At 37.7% G+C, this 21,497-nt stretch overlaps 1 protein-coding gene across 4 annotated transcripts in view; it reads right to left on the reverse strand.

The window, feature by feature from the left end:
- Nucleotides 1-1,315: 1,315 nt before the first annotated feature.
- The window catches only part of TASOR (transcription activation suppressor), a 34,109-nt gene continuing 13,927 nt past the window's right edge, over nt 1,316-21,497 (reverse strand). Inside the window, exons 8-23 of one of the 4 annotated variants that reach the window (XM_080384942.1) lie at nt 21,150-21,181; nt 20,360-20,465; nt 19,832-19,935; nt 19,617-19,720; nt 19,291-19,363; nt 19,100-19,174; nt 16,706-17,422; nt 14,491-14,669; nt 11,321-11,459; nt 5,712-6,658; nt 4,873-4,995; nt 4,145-4,304; nt 3,357-3,465; nt 2,998-3,176; nt 2,754-2,912; nt 1,316-2,075 (exon numbers count right to left, since the gene is read on the reverse strand). In XM_080384942.1, coding sequence (XP_080241068.1) covers nt 1,513-2,075; nt 2,754-2,912; nt 2,998-3,176; nt 3,357-3,465; nt 4,145-4,304; nt 4,873-4,995; nt 5,712-6,658; nt 11,321-11,459; nt 14,491-14,669; nt 16,706-17,422; nt 19,100-19,174; nt 19,291-19,363; nt 19,617-19,720; nt 19,832-19,935; nt 20,360-20,465; nt 21,150-21,181 — 3,769 coding nt within the window. In that variant the 3' untranslated portion in view covers nt 1,316-1,512. The other 3 variants (XM_080384941.1, XM_080384940.1, XM_080384943.1) reach the window with 3 other exon arrangements.

A 21,497-nucleotide genomic window follows, 5' to 3' on the forward strand; every position in this document is an offset into this window, starting at 1 on the left:
CCCAAAGCCACCCAGCAGGTGAGAACCTGCGCTCGGTGCTCTCAGTGGTAGAACCTGCCTTATTGATACAAGAGAATTCTCTTTTTTTTGAGAAAAGATTTATTTGCCATGTTTGGTAACAACTGCTATGCTAGTCTAGTACAGGTTCGTTCTTAAATTTAAACAAATCAACTGTCAGAACGAGCAACATTCAACTGTAGGGAAACGTCTGTGGGTTTTGTTTGATTTTTTAAGAGCTACCCTTTTTTAACCAGTAATAATTAATTTTGTGAGTTGAGAGCCATGTAGTTTCAGATACTGTCACCTGGTACTAAACCATACATCCTACAGAAGAGCGCTAAAATCAAACTACAAACAGGGAAAACCCCCCAAACATGTAACTTTGGACAACTTAAAGACAAAAGCAGTAAATATACGTGTCGAGTATCAGTATATGCAAAACCAGGAACAAGGGCAGTCTTGAGACCTCACAGCTATTTACCATCAGCTGCTGTTTTGCAGAAGCCTGAGTCAGAAGAGGATGCACAAAACGAGCCAATTAAGAGAGAATCTCTGGGGAAGAGTAAGTTTGTAACTCAGCAGATGTGAAATTTAAAAGGACAAGATTAAGATAAAACTTTGTACTTAGGACAATGCTAATTAAAAAAAAAAAAAAAAGGTACTCATTGTGCTAAAGTAGGAGAGGACTGAGATTTTTCTAATGCAAATTGAGCTACCACAGTCACTAAAACCAGGTCCTGATTTGTCCTTCTCATTACAGAATGGTAATTACAATGGCACGGTAGAAGTTGTAAGATTGCTCTGCTGGTGCTGTAATAAGCATAGAGTATCAAAATTAGATACAAAGATAATTGCTATTCATGAAATAAACTTTGGGTACATTTCTCACATTTTGAAAATAATATAAAACCACAGACAATGCAATGTGTTAGCAAGTCCCTTGTGCATTAAGAGTTTATTTTATTTTTGTAATGGAACTGCACCATTGGTTACTCTAATTGAGGTATTTAGCCAGAATCCAGTATAGAGGCATTAGAATAACTACACTGCCCTATAGCTATGTAAAAACATTTGTACAAAATCTGTGTCAAATGTCAAATAAATACTTAAGTTTTGATATTTATGTAAAGAAAAGCGATTTGGATACTCTTACAGTTAAAAAAAAAAAAAAAAAGTCTTGCTGTTTCACATATTTTAGTCTGACATTCAGTTTTACATTAATTAAACAGACCTCAAACTGAAGCCCAGGTACAGGTCAAATACAAATGTAGAAACATAAAGGTGCCAACAAACAAGATAATTCAAGTACAGTAAATGTTAAAAAATATATATATTTATTTCAATTTTCAGATGTTTCCAACAGGTACAGGCCATCGGGATTTAAATAAGACAAGAAAACATTTGAGATAAAGGACAAGAAACATTTTGTTCCAGAATAAAATAGAAATTGTTAATCCACCATTTTAGAAACAAAAGAAGTCCACAGCAACTTATAAAAAGAGACTTACGAGTTTATTTCTGGTTTGAATATGGCCTGGAAGAATCGCAACTTACATCCCAGCCAGCCGGTGATGCTGACTTCTCTGTATCCACGCTCTGGCTGTAAGCAGAGAGAAAATAACTGCCCCCTTCTTGGTTCTGACTTGCCGAAGAAATTGGGTACGTTGTTCCCAGAAAAGTCTGATGAGTGAGTACATTAAAGTGACTGAATTGGTGGGACAGGTTTAATTGTCTACTGTAAACTTGGAAGTTATTGAAAGGAGCTTGTTCAACCAAATTGTGTTTTTCTCCTTCAGCACAGCACATTGGGGAAACTGGAGTGATGAGCTGGATCTCTTCCAAGTCAATTTTAGAAGGCTTTTCCACCATGCCAATTTGTGCTTCAGGAGGTAACTCAGTAACTGGTACGCAGGTTTCTTTTGCATCTGCTCCATGTAAGCCCTTGGCCTCTGTCTGCAAAGCTTCCAAAGGAGTATCATACTTGGAGGCATCATTGCAGATCTCTATTTGTGATGTTTCATCCCCTGAATCCAAAGACATGTCCTCCTCATCCTTTTCATTGTTCTCTACAAGAACTAAATTAAAAAAAAAAAAGAAAAAAAAAAGAAAAGAAAAAAGGGGGGGAGAGAAAAAAGTCCTATTCTATTGAAATACAAACTTTTGTTAGAAAAGCTATACACTACTCACAGAGCGTTAAGATTCAGGTCTGTAAATCCAGTATCACTTAAGTCTTGGTCTTCTGCCACTCTCGTTCACTTACTCAACATACATACTTAACCCTCTGTGAGTGTCCAGTTACTCCGATGCTAAAAGCTTCTGTGCATTGTGTTCATGTTTACTGTTGGGAAATCCCCATTCCCAGCTCCAAAGGGGTTAATGTCAAAACAGCATCTAAAGTTATACAGTAGGTGAGTATTTGATCAGACAATTAAAAGCACAATTGCTGACATCTCAGTCCCTTTGTTACAAGTCTATCCTTCTCCTGCAAACAGACGGTTACGCAGCTTTGGCATATGTCTGCTTTCTTGAATACGGCGTTAGCCTGTATATAACTCCGTATTTAAGATCGCCTTTGGCGCTCCACGCCAGCTGCTCTTCCACCATCATTTAAAATGGAAAAAGAGTAGCTTGAGTTGGGTTTTCCTTGCTATCTGTAGCCCACTTACAAGAGTAAACGCACACTATTCTCAAGGACCTCCACCCCACACATCTAATTAGGTAAACAAAGTGTATATTTTGTTGGTTTTTTTTACCTGATTGTCTTGCATGAGTATCAGAGGAAGACAGGCTGTTTTCTTCAGTAACCGAGTTGTGATACCCAACGAGACTTTCAAAATTTTGCATAAAGTCATCAACAGTAGCAACCACTATTCCGTTATCAATGTAATTTGAAAGTGTTTTGAGATTCTTTTCTAAATACATAAAATGAGACTTTGTATTATTATTTAGCATCTTTTATCAAAAGGGGAGAGAAATACTCATAAACTTTGGGTTTACCTGTTAAGAAGACAACATGTCTCTGTTGTATGTTTTGAGCCTGAAGCCTGATAAGGCAGTCTAATTCTGGAGCATTTCGAGTCTGAGAATCACAATTATGGTAAGACAGAATCTCAACCAAGTGCTTCTTTTGATAGGTGTTCAGAAGGGTCAGCAGACTTAGGGCATTGGCATTCATTCTGTAACGGGGGGGAGGGAAAATACACCATTAGAAAGGCACTTGATTTAAGGTCAGTCTAAATATTAAAATTAAGTCAAAACACAAATGTGAGAGTAAGTCCTACTTATTTGGGTTTTGGAGAGCATAATTGAAGCTGAAGTATTTTAACAAGCATTTGGTATTGAAGAACACTACTTACCTCCCCAGCTCTTTAAGTTTTTTTTGTATTTTGCAGTGGACTTTCCACTGCCATTTCCCATCTGGGGTATTGAGCTCCTCCAGAAACTTTAAGAACTGTTTTAGTTTATCTGTTTTGGAGATAGTGAATAGAAGTTATATTTTGCGTTATGCAAACTGAAAACACTGCTTCAGTATACACATAATGCTTCACTTTTGTCTTCATCAAAGTATAGTTACGCAACTATGAATATTAGCCTAGTACTTTAGGTTTTCTTCCTAGCAGATTAGGCAGCAACAATATTGCAGAACTGAGCTGCTTTTTTGTAGGTCAGATACCGAACAGCGGTATCCGCATATGTAAAAGCTCAATTCAGTCATAGGTGGTCTGCCTTGCTCAAGTATCTGTTTAAAAAACTGATAACTTTGTTAACTATTCCATTTCAAAAACAGAAAAGTGGGGGGGGGGGGGGAAAGTGTAGTTTTTCAATATTTCTTTCTAGCACATTTCTGGATTGAGTAGTAAGGAATAAAAGGTTCCACATACATAACTACACAATGTAATGCAAACTTAGAAAGACAAGATCTCCAAGTTCACATGTTCCCCAGAAAAATCTTATCCATAAAGGCCACCGACATAAGAAACATACTGAATTAGCTGAAGTTCTCAAAAAAAACTCACAAAAATTAGAAGACCTGAAAATGAGAAGACTCGATTCTTCACTGCAGTAAGTACGGCCACTCTCCCACATACTAAAAGATGAGGCTTTTTTGTCAGTGTTTTAAAGCTTCAGAAAGCACCACACTTACCTGTACTGATGGACTCTGGCTTAAGGACAGATTCATCTGACACAACAAAACCACCAGACACAAACAGTTCATTGTAAGTGTGATTTTTCACATCATCCAAACTATCGACACCCGCAAAGCTGACACAACAAAGCCTCTTCAAAGTTGCTAAGCCAGGTATCTGTTTAAAAATGTTACAAACAAGATGTTTGCCAAATATCACACACAAAAAAAAAAACCCAACAGAACAAACTATAGAACTTTAAATATCAAACTACAAAACTCATTTTCAATGAATTATCATTTCTTCCTCCTGCCTTGGGAAATGCTGTCTCAAAAATACTAGAGGAATGAGACAATGGAAGTTGAGCACTTAGAATAATTTTACTTTCTGCCCAGCACAGGTTCATAAGCCACAGCTGTCAGGACTACCCATGGTAACCTGACAGCTGCCTTCACTTGCCATTAGAGCATCACAGAACAAGAAGCAGAACTACTCAAGCCTCTACAACTTTACAACTACTAACAATAAACATGTATTAGCACGTATGGGGAGATGGAAGAAGTTACAGGTATACAATGGAACAATACTAGGTATTTACCACCATTTTTGTTTCTTCAAACAGCAACTAAACACAGGGCATTGTTTAAATGCTATGTTAGAGGAAAGCAGCCTTGCTCAAAATGAGCTCGTCTCACTATGTTTTAACAATAGGTTTCTATAGAACACATCTACTTATGTGAAATACCTTATGGATGAGGTTGGCAATGTCTTCATTTTGGATAATTATCAACAGTTTATCTACAGCAGCTCTTCTTTTAAGGAACTCTTCTGGATGGCACTCTGTGTTACCTAACTTTGTAAGGTATTCCTAACACCACAAAAAGAGAAGATGGTAAAGAAAAAGTGAATAGGAAGTTCAGCCAAAACAATCCCCACATGATGACCATGGTAAGCAAGTTTTCCACTCAGATGAATCTCAGAGGGGCTGGCTTCCTGGTCTTTCCGATACATCAATCGGAAGGATGCAGCAACACACGAATAGCCTGTTCCAGCCAGTCAAGTCATTCTTACAGAATCGCACATAGATGGCCAACTGACAGTATCAGAACTGTGTGAGTGTTCAAATAAAGCCAAAAGTTACTTCACTTTCATCTTACACAATCAAATACAGAAGAACAGTAATCTACAAAAAGTTACCCACACTATTAACTGAAGGGGAAGGGAAAACAAAAACCCAAACTACTCACGCTGACTTTTCATATATTCTTTTTAAAACGGTAGGCTATCGCATTTTTGCCGTTGTTACCACTTTTCTGTGAGGCTGTCCCCAGCAGTATCTTCAGAAAGAACCCAACTACAGCCTGTTCTGCTTTCCAACTATTTGCAAAAAAGCTGAATATAAACAAGACTACCTCGGAAGCTCAACCAAGAAATGAGACAGGACAGCCTGTTTTCACAATTCAACCTTTTCCGAAACAACTTTCAGACTGCCTTATGTTTGTAGTCCAGTTTCATTCATTCTGATTTGAAAGGCGCTCTATTCTATTTTAACACTATAGAGCAGCTGCACTGAAATATATTTACCTTGATTTCTTTGCAGAGAATGCTTTCCTCCTCTTCATGAATATAAAATTTCACAGTGTTTTTCTGTACATCTTTAATAATTTTGACCAAACTGTTAAATACTTCAGGTTTTAATTGGCTTATAAAATCAGAAAGGACTGGTTGGGTTGAAATGTTTGCGTTCTCTGGGGATTTCTGTGTCTTTTCTGGTGGCTCCATCAGATCACCACCGGAAAAGGTCTGATCAGATGTCAACACATCCTCAGTTTTAGCATTCACGTGATCTACTTCATCCTTCATTAAGGGTAAGCTTGCCGAATGCTGCTCAACAGAATCCCGATTTTCCACCACCACAATATTACACAATGGCTCTGCTAACAACGCTGTGTCAGAGTCGCTGCAAACAGGCAGCGTGTCAGGTGGAGGATTCAGTGCAGTGTTACTAACCATTTCTGCCGATTCAGGACTACAATAAATTGGTGGAGTATGCCTAATGCACGAAGACGACAAAATAACTCTATTCAACTTTTCACTCAGTGTCTCTATATATTCTTGGACAGAAATCTCCGATGCCTGTAGACAGATATATTCAGAAAGTCTCATTATCCTCTCTCGGGGAGAGAAGACTGGTGTGGACATACCACTAACATAAGCAATATTTTTTTGATGCAAAATTTCTTGAATCTTTCTTGCAAAGAGATTATATTCTTCTAATAGCGTAGTCTCTATTACTGCACTAATGGAATGCTTAGTTGTAAAAGGGTGATCTGATAGCCCACACTGATCTTCAAGTTTCGCCACTTGTCTTGGATAAAGTCCATCTTCTGCTGTCCCCTTTTGTGTGTCTGAAAATGGAGAGTATGGAAACTGATAATCAGAACTTCTCTGTCTATTTATTACCCGGGGATCATTAGGAAAGGCATCCTTTGGCGGTAAACACACGAGCGGTTCTTCTGGTGATTTCAGACCTATATAGGAAGAGTTAATCGTCATCTCATGTTTGAAAGTCACACACAACTGGTACACTAAAGCCTCCAAAACAGTTTTGAAACAGCATTGATGCTGTGCCTCCCCCACCCATCAACTTAAATCCAAAGACTTCATAATAAAAAATTTAATAGCTCCTAAGACCGTAAAACAATAAAATCAAAGTTTGCTCAAAAAGCAGAACACAAGTAATTTTCCCAGAGATAACTTATGATTAAGCATAACAGGAACTGCCTTAATTAAAAAAACAAAATCAAACTAGAAATCAAGCAGGGTGACAAGTTACTCAAGTATTTCATTTGCTACTAGGTTATAATCCTCAGACTTTGGAAAGGGTTACTTTAGCCACACACCACCTTGTGGAATTAAGCCTGCAAGCGGCATGTCTGCTCTTGCAATTGAGAACAGAAGGGCTTTTGCTTAAAAAGGTAGGATGTAAGTTTTATGGTAATTATTGATACACAGAATCAGTTACGCTGCAAGGAATGCTGAAGGCCTCTGGTAATCCAAATCTCAGATCATTTCTGCAGCACTCTGTTTCTTCACCATCCACATTCAAAACCATGGTTTGGTTTGGTTTTAAACCAAAAGGTAACACTTTGTTGTAACTAATGATATATATATACATGCATATATTTCAGAAACATGCAAATATTTCAGTATATGTCTATTCCATAAATACTTCAAAGTAGGTTTTCTTTCTTGGTTTTGAGATGGTTTGTTTGGTTTTTTAGTTTCTTTAGGTGTTGTGTTATTGTTAAAGCTAACAGCCATTAAACAGAAAACCAGACTTCCAGAACAGAAACAATAACCAAAATAGTATAGAGAGTTTTTAAAAATCAGTATTCTTTTGGAATACAAAGTAGCCTGTTATATTCAGTCCCTAATTGGATCATGTCTATCCAGATCTAATAGGAAAACATCTGCCACTAACAGCATCCCTTTTTCAAGGTGACAGTATCACCTTCGTTACTTTATGCCAGTAGAAGTACACAGAGAAACCAGAAATGTGGTTCCATTTTATTTTCCTTGTGAATTAAACTCTATGTCCTTTTTTCATCCTTCACAGCACATCCTTTGAGCCAACCCAAATTTCTAGTTTTTCTTTAAGAGCACTAGACAGATACACATCAGGTTATTCCAATTAGTTCTATTCTTTTTTATTTCAACCTTTTTTCTGTTGCTTTATACTTTCAGTGTTGATCTGCACTTTTTGCATACACAAGTATATTAATTTTAAAAGATCTAAGAGCTCAGTACCAAATTACAATGTTAACAGAGTAAATTTACATTTAAGCTCATTTTAGATACAAGGTACTTAATGTTATGTATCTCATTCTTCTTGAGCTGCTCAACACTTACAAGCTGCATCACTATTGTGAATCAAGAAATTCTGTACTATAAGCAAGTCTTAGTACAAAGACTGAATGCTGTACTATGGCTTTAAGTTTTGGGCTATTTTTATAACTTCTTACATTTTAATACAGCTAATCAGTTGCATACCAATTTTAGCAATGAATTTTTGTTCTGTGTCTTTCCTGTCTGCAGCTCTGATACAGGGAAAATTTCAAATCCTAAGTTTACTGAAAAAAAAAACCAATATACAACCCATTTATCCTGATTTGATGGAAAGTTTCTGTAACAATTATATTAGTAAAAAAGTTATCAAGATATATATGATTAAAAAAAAAAAAAAAAAAGATCAGGTTGTTCTTCAAAGGTTATTATTTAAGTTTTCCAGAAATAAATTTTGTTTTAAAAACCAAAAACTTTTGTTAAGCAGAATTTAATCAGGAAGATACACTGCTGAATATGAAATCCAAAATGTTTTCTAACCTGTAAAAAACAGAATTAAAAAAAAAAAGAGAAGGATGACAAACTAAGGTTACCCTTATTTTAATAGAATTCGCTGAAGGTGGCATCCTTCATAGATCTACACCTTTCCATCACAAGTCTTCACAAAAAACAAATGATTGAGCAAGGAGCAAACCCCAAATAAACAAACACTTCAACAACTATTGAAGTATGATTTATGATTTCAAACATACTCTTTGTTAGTAATACCTTGTAACTGGATATGTCAAAGAAACCAGAAAAAGAACTGCCTGAAAACAATCCTGGAAAGAAGAGCTGTTGAAGAGCTGCTGAAGTAGTCCTCCTTGCAGATAAGAGTCAGATTCTTCACTGCTTAAGAGAGGTTCTTCTACAGTGACTCCAGAAAGAGAATTCTTGGGTAGATTTTGAAATCAGAAATTCAACCACCACCTGACAAAGAAAGCCTAGAACATTCTGCTTCTTCATATCCAAGATGAATGTAATCAAAAGCCATCACTTTTCAGAGTGTCTGTTAATGCATTGATCTTCTCTTACAAGAGAAAGAAGAATAAGCAAGAACACCATTTTCGCACTTAACGTCTAAAGCCAAAGAAGAGTCTCAAGTTCAAGCCAAAACTGAGTTAGGACAGGTTTGTTAAACACACGTGCCCAAGTCAGCTTTCAAAAATACAATTCAGGTTTGCTTACCATTGTCAGAAGTTTAGGTTACATACTCATGAAGAAATGAACAATGACATGACACAGAAGCAGTCCAGATGAGTTGAGGACCTATGAACATCTATCTCCTCCAACATGTTCTGATGTCATCGAGAAGAAGCAAGACAAACCCCCAACTCCTCAAGTCACCAAGTATGAAGAGTTAAGTTCTTACAGTAAGTTTAGCTGATCGTGAACTCTGTATCAAAACGTATTTGTGTTTAAAAAGAAAAAACAAGAGATTGCTAATTTGGCTTCCTGCAATTATGCAGAGACGAAAAAGGACTGATGTTCTCCAAATTCCTTTCTATCACTACCTTGCTACAAAAATGAGACATGGAGAAGCCATCAGATTTAGAAAGCAATCATTTTCTGAAAAGAAAACAGCTTCCTTTAAATGATATTACTGAATTAATTTTAATACCCTAGAATAAAAACTCAAAGCCCTCCAGAGGATACTATACAGGAAGTTATGTCCAGTGAAAAAATGAGTGCCGGTAGCCCAAAACACTGATGGCTCTTGTGACTCTCCTGCAGCCTTCTCTAAGCACTTCAATAAAATGAGTCCACTTGCTGAATAGTGTATTACTGATCTAATTTTCTGATGAAAACCGAATACTAGGTGAGAATATGAGCTGCTTAATATTCAGGCCATAATGACTTATGCAAACTGTCCCATCCGCTCTTCTCACCTGTTTATTTGTCTTCACATTTTTACAGCTGATCCTCCTGAACTCTTCCTACCCCTCCCGAAGGACAGCAGCAGTTAGCATTTGTAGGGTTTCCTGGTGTTTATACAGCATTGTTTACATTACCACGTTGCAGAGCTAATCAATACTTGCTGCAGCAAGAGCTAATCTGAAGAACTAACCTCGCAGGAACTCAAGAAATCCAGTGATGCTCAAGACAATCTCTTTCTGAGAGGGAGAAGTGCTGTTCTCTAGAGATGAAGACTTCAGAAAATTTTTTTTTTCTACTAAGATTTGCAGTCCCACAGATGACTGCGACATGTCAGTCAATTGGCAAAACCTTGCATGGACTCCCACATCCAGCATCTACTACGTATGACAGTTTTTAGATGCTTAATCACCCACTTAACTAGTTATCTCAGCAACCATATCCTCATCTATATGCACAGTAGCTGTTTCCTCCAGGATTAAAAGAAACAATGTCCTATCCAAACAACTTCACTGTCTCCATACTCTGTAACAGCAAAATATCAGAATAGTTTTTTGATGTTTGCCCCTTAAAGAAAGTGGAGAAAATGTTAGCCAGAAATACTCTGTCATTTCATCAAAAGGCCTATGAATGCTGCGAAGGGAAACCTGTTTCACTTGCCCTCCTCCCTCCTCAGTCAAGCAAAAAAGAGCTGCTGAACTACACAACTGGATGGATATCAGAAATATCCAAGAGACAGATTCCAGCATTCCTGGAACACAATCAGACGTCAGTAAGTTTTTACTCAGAGAATGTAGTTAAATTCTATCTGGATTTAGTCATGACGACTGCTTTGTTGCCTTGACTTTAGAGCTTTTGATGACTATTCCTATAGCCATTTTCCACATCCTTCAAATCCAGGCTTTTATGCTCTCCCAAAACTTGACGCTGTTGACTCATCAAGAAGTAGAACCAGAAGCTTCTTCTGTAAAATTACTTAAGATGTAAATGTTTAGACAAGGACAAAGACTTTGAAGCACTTCCAGTAGAAGAGCCTGATGCAATAAGAAGTAGACTACTTTTTATATGGAGAACACATTTCTCATTATTTTTCTGGATTACTAGTTGCAATCATCCACCCATCCAATCTTTCAGCAGAACCTAGGAAGTTCAAACACTGAATTCAAAACACTTACGCACCTCACCAAATAAACACTCAAGCATTCACATTCCTAAATTGTCAGTACGTAGCCAAAACAATATTCTCCACCAGTATCTGTTTTCGCCCAGCGGACTTCTGTACTAATCAAGTATCAGAAACAACTGCCTAAGCTATATACATGCTTGCGTACCAACACATGACCTAAGAATGGGATCTATGAAAGATACAAACCTTTAGAACATGCTTTCGATCAGTCCTTGTAGTAACTGTTAAAGAGTTAAACCCACCTTACCTGTAATTGGAATAAGTTTCCAATGCATTCCAACTTCTCCTATATTATTTGAGTTGGAATGTTGCCTGCGATATACATGTTCTACAGGTGTACTATAACAGGGACTGCAGTCTTCAAAAGTACTCCCCGTGCTTGCTTCCTAAAAAACAATAAAAATTCTCAGCTCAAACCTTTTTTTTTTTCTTTTTTGGTAGCCATTAAGCTTTTACATTCTGAACAGCTGACAGTAAGAACACACCTGAGTTCACCAACCAAGTCAAATCAAGCTTGGAAATGTTTACATGAGGTACTTACACATTTCATTTACCCATTTGACAATTTCTGAGACTGAAATCTTCGCTGATGGTCTATCATTAAGTAAATAAGGCAGTCCTGAGCGCATGCCTCAGAGTACAGAAGCTGAGTGGGGCAGGGAGGAAAGGAGGCAAAGAGGGGAAAAAAATTAGGAAAACTGTCTGCTCCTTAGCATTTTTGAGGGTGTTTTCTTGGTAGCTGACTAAAGTCATGAGATGGCACTACTGAGGAACCGCCTGCAACTAGCCTTAAGCCCTTGAACAACCCAATGTCATCTCATATTCCAGATAGTTAGAAGCAAAACAGCACAGAGATCAGAGGTAGGACAAACTCTTTCCTACTCCATGACTTCAAAATGGCTTTGTGTAGAAATGTCAGTAACACAGAACAACCACTCTGTAATGTGACTGAGCAAGCTGCTGGGGCACTCCGAACCCTAAGCAGAAATGCCAGAAAGGGTGTTCCGCCAGTTACATGCTGTCATGATAAGTATGCATGGAACACGTATACAGCACTGCAGCCAGCGGTTACACAAAGAGAGCTAGGGATGCGTTTAAGTGCTCAGAATTTTTCAGCTCTGCTCGCACCAAAACTAAAGCCAATTCCACAACCACCTTTAATATCCATCAAGCATTTAAGACCTTCCACTATGCGTATTTCTCAATGCTTTCTCACTCAGACATTGCTAAAGGGACAGAAACAAGCCCGTCACCTTTTGCACAGTACAAGATGGGAAAATGAGGATTGCATGATCCTCACATGCATAGAAGTAAGGAAGATTTTCCTGCCCTATAAAATGTCTACCGCTATTAAAGCAGGAGAGAGAGAATACACTTTGAAGAGGCTGAGCCAAGACCAATTCCCCAAACTGAAGCAATAGCTACAATTAGAGCAAAAGGATGCTTGATGACTGTAAGGCAGTAAGAATCACTTCATTGACCCTGAGGTATTGCCACTAGAAAAGGTCACTAACTCATACAGAAACAGTCACCTGAGGTAAGTTGTTGCCATTGGGGTTTCCTGTTTGCTTTTGAGATAACAGTCCACAACCATAAAGCATATTTAGTTTCCAAAGACAATTGGCTTAGTTTTGCCACTATGTTTTATTAAGACAAGAGAGACAGGCTATCATTAAAAGGAAACTGCTCTCATTCTGCTTTTCTAGAGTAACTACTGATCGCCTGTGGATAAACAGTCTTGTTTAAGATACCTCCAACCAACTCCAAATACAAAATACAGAAAATAAAGTGAATTCTGTCACTTTCTTGCTTATGATGAGAAAGCAACAGGTGGAAAAAGGTCTTGAAATGATAAAGCCTAGGACTGATGTACTGGGTTTTGGTTTGCATTTTGGGGTGCATAAGCTTACGCAATTCTGGGTGCATAAGCTTTGAAAGAGATTGTCTCAGCTTACAACTGGGAAAAGCCTGGTCAAAAAAAAGGCTCATTTCTGCACCAGAGATGGAATTTCACAATCATGACAAGTTGTCACATCTGAACCACCTATCAGTTCTTTAATCTAAAAAGGTTAAAGACTAAATAGTACACTGTTACCCTGGTTTCAGCTGGGATAGAATTAATCTTCTGAGCAGCTGGTGCAGTGCTATGGTTTGGATTTGGTGTTAGAATGATGTTGATAATAGATGGGTTTAGTTGCTGCTAGGTAGTGTTTATACTAAGTCAAGGACTTCTCAGTTTTTCAGGCCCTGCCAGCAAGAAGGCTGGAGGGGCATCAGAAACCAGGAGGGGACATGGCCAGGACAGCTGGCCTGAACCAGCCAAAGGGATATTCCATACCACAGAATGTCGTGCTCAGTGTATAAACTGAGGGGATGGTTTGGCCAGGGTCTGCTGATCCTGCTCAGGGACTGGCTGGGCATCGGTCAGCAGGTGGTGAGCAATTGTACTGTGCATCAGCTGCTTTCTTCTTTCCTTTCCCTTTGGATTTTATTCCTCTCCCTTTCCCCCTCCTTTTCATTACAATTGTTCTCATTATTTTATTATTTTTTTAAAAATCACTAAATTGTTCTTATCTCAACCCTCAAGTTTTACCTTTTTCCCAATTCTCCTCCGCATCCTGGGGCCAAGGGGAGCAGGGAACGAGCGAGCAGCTGGGTGGTACTTAGTTGCTGGGCTGGGGTTAAACCACAACAGTCGTTAATGGCCTGCTCTGCAGCCACTGCTGAGCGCGAGTCCATATGGAACAGCAACTATTGCCTTATAAGCCGCTTTTGGGCAGAGTAACAGCTAGGCAATAACTATGATGAGGAACTCTCAAATCCCTCCCTAGCCAGACTAAGAATCACCCAGAAGCAGGAGATGGAAGGCAGTGTGCAAGCTGTTACAGTAATACTATACTTGTTCCATGCAACAACTTCACAGACTGCTAAAAAAAAAAAAAAACCTACCACCATAAGCAAGGTGAGAGCCAGAATAGAGGATCTTTTTTCCTACAAGAGGTAGATGACAACTGCAAGGCTTTGGTCTCAACAAACATGAAAAAACACCCTCAAATACAACACTCGGCCACAGAATGACAGAAGCTTTGCTGCCTATCGCTGGAACAGCTGCCTACGGCGCTTACTGTAAAGCTAGTGAGGAAGACTGACCATGGCTGCTTTCCATCTTTCAGGTATTCTTAACTATAATTTCATTACAGAAAGAGTAGACATAAGGAACCAGTACACACATCTTGAAGTTAAGAAAATTTCCATATACATTCCTACCAAACAGAAAAGCTTCTTCACAAAAAAGTGGCACAGCTTATCTATGTTCACCTATCTAAAAAAATAGTGGGTTTTTTCATTCAGTCTCATAGTTTTTATGAAAACAGCACATTCATTATCAGCATCTATCAGTATGGCAGTTTCACTTACTTTTAAACGTAGCGTGTGTTCAAGGCCTACTTCATTAGCCGAAAGCCGTAGATCAACATCAAAAGGGTAGGGCAAGCATGCCGCATCAGTTTCTAGTATCACTGGGCTCTGTGGGTCCTTAAAGTTAACATTTTCAGCCTGAGCAGTATTAGGAAGCGCATGATCACCTTTGTCCTGTGCTGGAATGGATTCATATTCATATTTTTGTCTCATATCCTCTTCAATTTCATCAGTGCTTAATCCTAAAGCTTGGTTTACAGACTGTGCCAACGATGAATCCAAGTGTCCTGCACTAGCTAGTGTTTCTAAAAGCAGTTTAATGAGGCCATGTGTGTCAGTAACAGCAGGGTCGGATACATCTTGCTGCCTCAAGTCAGTATCATGTCCACCAAGACCAGTATTAACTGAGAAAACAGAGTGTGGCGAATCCGAGGTTCTGCCCCCTTAGAATAGGGGGAGGAAGGGAAAAGTAATCCATTACTAAGTTTTAAAACGAAAGCAAAACCAGACCCAACCCAAACACCTGCCACATACCCACAGTATCACTCTTTAGCACCAATTCATACAGTACACATACATAAAATTTTTTGCTAAGAAAATAAAAACAGGTAGATATTGATAAAAAAGCAATTTCTAAAACTAATAGTCTTCCCCAGACAAATCATCACATTTTTTTAGATCACTTAACATCACACTATTTTATGCTTTAATAGAAGTCACATACTATGTTCTATGTATTTTATGGAAACCTTGTAAAATTCTCCATCCCTCGTTGAGAGAAAAAGATTAGTTTGAGCAAAATATTTACTTCTCTCCATCCTATCACTGTTGCTCCAGAAACTGTTGAGTATCTTAACGCTTAACTTCATAATTTATCTAAAACTAAGCATAATTCTAAAACCTTACCACGCCTATTTAAATTAAACATAACTTTATTATGTTTATTAATTATTATTATTAAAATAATAACAGGGTTATTATTCTTCTACTTATCCCCTTGGACGAGTAAATACCACAGGTATTCATATTATCCTTGGGAAGAGACAGGCCAAGGAACTACTTCAAGTATCTGATGAACCCCTAACTCATCATACATGGAAATACGGAACTGTAAGTGCTGTTTGACTAATAAAAATCTAATCATGTTTAGATACTTAAGCTCACAATATTTAGGTAAAATTTTTTGCAAGATAAAGTACTTTTATGGTTATATAAAAACATGGAATTCAAACAAGAGACAGATATTGCTGTTTTGGTACCCCTGAAGGAGTTAAGTCAAAATATAGTTTTAAACAGATACCTTTGATTACAGCCAGTCAAAAATGCATTCACGTATTTTACATTAATAATCAATGTTAAAAGACCCTGAAGGTTCAGACTTCCAAGCAGGAATCCCACGTTGCCCACCCTCTATCCCCTCCATCCACACATGCCAGTATCTTTTGCTCCTCTCAAAAGGGAAACTTATTCCTGTGATCAGCCACTCCATCTTCCAAAGTGATTCATGTACACTGAGAGTGACTGGTGTTTGATGCAAATCCCCCTCTTCATGCCACCCTGCTCCCCAGTCTTCCCCCTTCTGAAGGGGGCCCGTATCACTGTCTTGAGAAAAAGGTCAGGGAAACAGAAATCAAAGTAGGTTTTTTGGCAGATCTTAAGTATCAGTATCTCTGATAAATATCTGAAGTTTGCATGTAGATGATTTCACATACAGAATAATGCAATCTTAGGTTGTTTCCTCTGTCCCACTACACACATTACTGGCTATTTCAAACTTAACTGTACTCATGCTTAGAAGTTTATTTCTCCCCTTAAATCCAAATTTATTAGGTATTATATAGGGTATTGGAGCCATAAAGAAAGAATTACAGCAATGCCTGAAGTCAAACACTGCAAGAGACATTATGATATCAACTCTGCTTAGCCTTTGGACAGTTCCACAGCTAAGCTAATTCTTTGGAAGTCTGCCTTCCTTCCAAGGAGGCAGAACAAAAGCGGCTTCCATAACAACTCCTGTTACCTTGCCTCCTAGAAAAAAGCAACCTACATAAAAATAAACTTCATCTTCATTGATAGATCTCAGGGTAATGTTTAAATGAACCACCATGCATTAAAATATCCACAGGATGCAAAAAATATTCCATCTATAAACATTACATGTTAAATATGCTTTGAAATGCAATATTTAAAGAGGAACTCCAAAAGACATCCTTACCTTCATACTGACAACTATTCTCTGAAGGTTCACTCATTTTTAAGTATTTCCGCAAGTGTTCAGAATGTTTTTCCAGCTTCCTTTTCAGACCACTTTTATTTCTAAGGTCTTCAGAATCAGAATCTCCACCTACATTTTTTTTCCTACACTGGATTAAGTTAATAAGTTCTTTGAGTCTATCGGGATCATAATCTCCAGAATGAGGCAGTTTGTGCTTGGCAGCAGTGGCTTCATATTTTGCACGGATTCTTTTCCCAGCTTTTGCACTGGCAAATTCAGAGTCTTCTTCTGTGGCTTCATAATCTGAGATGGGACTGAACTGTTGAAGTTTCCAGTTTCCTTCCATCAGTTCCTTAGCTCTAGAAACAGGTAGTTGATATGCCTCACAACTAAAAATATAGTTTTGCAAGGAGCTGTCAATATGAGATTTATTTTTTGGAGCAGAATAAAGAAATTTTTTGTCATCCAACCGTGACTCATACCGATATAATATAAATTCTCTATATTTTCCAGAGCCACTACAGCATCTTTTCACATACTCATGTATATACTTTTCCACAACAGTATTGAAATCTGCAGTAGTGTCTTTACGAGACTGGATTAAAGCAAAATGTAGAGACTGAATAAACTTTGTGAATTCTGGAATGATTTCCTGATTTTCGTGCAAAACCATGGTAGCTGGATTTTTCTGTGTTCCAAATGGAACACTTTTTTGTGCTGCCATAGGAGAAAAGGGAATTCAGAATTAAAATCAAATCATAAAGCTATAAATAAATGATGACTAGTTAACAATATTCTGTATTACACATATTTGGTGAAACACAGTTTGGAGTGACTGTGGAAAAATAACCCAAAAGCCAAGAAATTAATTTTTTTATGAATTAACCAGCTTTAAGGCCTACTTAAAAGTCAACCTACTCATAGTCATGATGAACTGCTCACTTCCGTAATTTTGTAGTAGCCTGTAACCTAGATACACATATAATTTTCAATTTAAACCACTTTACTGTCCCTTCTAGAAGGTGGCCAACTTCAGAGGCTTACTAAGGTTTACCAAGAAGCAGGCTAACAGCTCCCTGAAAGAAACAGGTGAAACATTACTCCTTTCTATGCAGTCCTGATGCACTCATTGTGCTGCTTCTAAGCTCACTGGACCTTTCTAAAGTGATTCAGCTTAGTAACCCAGCAGAAATCTATACAGTTTTTTCCCTTCCTTTGCAAAGCAATACAACTCACTAAATCAAAGAGATGCAATACAGGCATGTGCCAGGAGCAAGATTGTCCTGGGAAACTATTAGATCCTTTTACCACATCCTTGAAACAGCAGCTCAAGAAAGCACTAAGTTATATCCTTTTCTTATTTGTTTATTCACACTCTTCCTCTCTTCCAATCAGGCTGAAACTTTTCTCCATTCAACCACCTGAACACCCTGACGACTCAAGCCAGTTATTAACCTTGTGTCTGACAGAAACTGGAGCTCACACATCTTGGAAATGTCACAGCAGCAAGAACTGGAGTATTTTTAAGTAACTGGCATGCACACGCTATAATCTTATGTCTTTCCTCTTAGCCAATCTATAACTGATAAAGTTTTCACAACTGCTACTGAAATAAGAAAAATGTAAGGGGTTTATTAAAATAAGAAATACAGAGATAAGAATCTAAGAAGTTGTCAAGACTTAGGGCAAGAACCTCTTTGTAAAAGCAAAATGCCTGGAAAGAGTTATGTTTTGAGAGTATCACTTCTAACTCAGAGCAGGCCAAAAAGAACTACATTCTGCTACTAGTACTACTCATTGCAAATTACAACTGTAGAAGATTCATACTTTGGGCTGAGACTATAAAGTCAAAAGTTCTACTACAGCCAAGTCCTTTCAGTCATTTCTTATTACTTGGTTGTATCAATATGTTCTTTGCTCACTTACTCAGTTTTTGGTACGTATCTCAATTGGGGGGGGGGGGGGGGGGGGAGGGGAGGAAACCACAGGTACATTAAAGACTTTCAGATGTTTGTCCTTAATGTTTTGATGGTTAAAGAAAGCCCTCAAACCTCTGAAATGCAATATTATACTTTCTAGTATAACTCTATTCCTATACTAACACATAGATCTCTTGGAATAGCGATGCTCAGTTCTACTAAAGTATACAATCAAAAAAATCTGAACAAATTTTTACTTTCCCAAATATGAACAAACCTACCTAAAATATGTAGTGCGATAAAATACTTTTCTGAAGAAATAAACACTTCATGAAAACCATCACCATGACCATAACCAATGCAAATTGTTATTCCTGGTTTACACTGACACACCATAACACTAAAAAGTCTTCAACAGAATATAAACTACATTTAAATAAGCATGTACAGGACACTCAACAGTGAATGAACTTACCTGAGCTTATTACACCTCTAGGTTCTGGAAACAGAAACAATGCATGTAGCATGCGGGGCCATCCAGTTTGGTGGTCTACAACACAGGAAAATAGAAACAGCTAAGAAGGAGAAAACCACTATGTTTCAAAAGACAATCGAGTACTCAAACCCCTCCCCACCTAAAAAACAAAAAACCCTGTGTATGCATACCATAAGGGGACATCATCTGCCAAGGAGAAAGAAGAAAAAGAAATCCTCTGTCCAGAAGTGGTTTCACAAGAACCTGTTTCCAAGCAAAAAAATTTAAAAAATTTAAAAAAAGTATTCCTTTTCAAACTAAGACATCTGTTCACTACAAATATTCTTACTGTCTATAAGCTAAATTCCATCATGGATAGAGCAGTGCCCCAATATAATGCTTAAAGAGTACGACAGCTAAGGTATTCCAGCTAGACCATGGATCTTGCAGCACACCTCAATTACTAGTTAGAAAAATTATTTTTAAAAATGGGAATAGTCAAATCTGTTACACTCACAAGTTTCTCTTTCTCTAATTTTTGAAGTAACCCCTCCAAGTGACTACCAGAACGGGACTTCTCCACAACTTCATAAAGGCTACAGTACATGCCGTTCTTCAACACTGACATGATAAAAGGGTAGAAAGAGAAGGTAAGACAAAAAGAAACAAAACTGTAATTCAGAAAACTTTTTAATATTCTGACTTTAAAAAAAATAAGCTAGAACTATTTACCTTCTTTTGCTCCTAGGTAAGTTTCTTTGTAGAACAATGCTGGTGAAATTTTTTTCTTCAATTGATCGATGCTCACAACTTTTTCAACCTCAAGCTTCTCAGGACTGGAGAAGTGTAGAGGGAGGAAGAAACAAAAAAAAAACCAATAAAAGACCTCTTTCCCCACCTCCAACCTTAGTCCTACCCTCATTGACCAAAGAACTATTAAATACATGCTCTTAAAAACCAGTTCCTTTGACTATCTCACGAGTCAGTGGTGTTTATTCCTGCAAAGCAGCGTGTGTCACTTTAAAAACACTCAAACAGAACACCAAAAAAAAAAAAAAAAAAAAAAAAGAGATGCTGACAAAATTGTGTGCACAAATGAAGAGCTCTGCACACACACAACTGAGTCTAGTCTGACATATTTAAAGCACCTAGTCAATCCGTATTTTAGATTTTCATCTGAATATATCCAAAATTCATAGGTGTCTACTAGAAAGCTTTAACAAAGTAATACTTTAAACTTGTTTAAATGATAATACTCACAGTTTGCAGGGAAGGAAAGGACATGATGCTGATTTCAAAGAAACATGGCACAAAAGTTTGCCTTTATTCCAAAGCTGTCCCCTCCATAATGTATAGTTAGATTTATCTAAATTAAGATGGAGAAAGAAAGACTTAAGTGAAGCCACTTGCCAGGTGGGACGGAAAAGGAACGGCAGTAAAGAGGCTGCTGAATGTCCAAAAGCTGTTTAGGAAAAATTTCGTACTAATACCAGACCAGCCAATAATATGTTAAATAATAAGTTAAAAGGTACCAGAAAGGGTGTTTACAATCCCATCTTGTTTTGACTTGCTTTGAGCAGAGTGAAGGAGGTTGGTATGTCTATTAAGCATGCCCTTGGTGCCAGCATCTGTGGAATTATATCCTTCACCTTAACTGTCAACCACTTTCATACATACTAATATTTTGCTTGAATGAGGTTCAAAAAAAAAAAAAAGCAGGACAGAGGATCATATTATTTAAGTGCCATTGAACAGGAGGTTTGGGAACAGAAGGTAAGTTCTTACTGCACTGTAAGTAGAAAAGGAGGGGGAAAGAGACTTAATTCTGTTGAGTTCTTTTTATCACAACAAACCAGAAGATACACATTAAGGTGCCTGTTTGATCATCCCATATCATGATGGGACACTTGCAATCAGTATGGCACAGGATAAAACTCGGGTATACTGTCAGCATCACTGAACTAGTTAAAAGACAAAACTACACGGGGAAAAAAAGTCCAAAACCTTCTGTGTCTTGTCATAAAATCAATAAATTTCAGTGCGTTCTCACCTGTACCTCTATCTGCGTTGAAGCTGTTTGATCTAACAAAAAGAAAAAAAGACAGTATGACTGGGTTGAGACAGAAACTTCTGGCTAACAAATATTACATTAAGGATACTTTATCAGTCTTAACAAAATAGCAACACTGATAATTCACTCACTGACCTCAAGCTATTGCTGCTGCAGCACCTTGTGCTATTTTAGATATTCTGATAACTATTTTTAGCACTACATGGTCCAGTCCCCACATGTGGACGCCCTCTCATCAGCATAGGTATCATACTGTATCTGTAATCAACTGCCCATTTAGATATTCTCTCCACAAGCAGTAAGATGACACCAGTGAAGAATTCAGTG

This window comes from Falco punctatus (assembly GCF_963210335.1).
Source record: "Falco punctatus genome assembly, chromosome: 4".
NCBI classification, from domain to species: Eukaryota; Metazoa; Chordata; class Aves; order Falconiformes; family Falconidae; genus Falco; species Falco punctatus.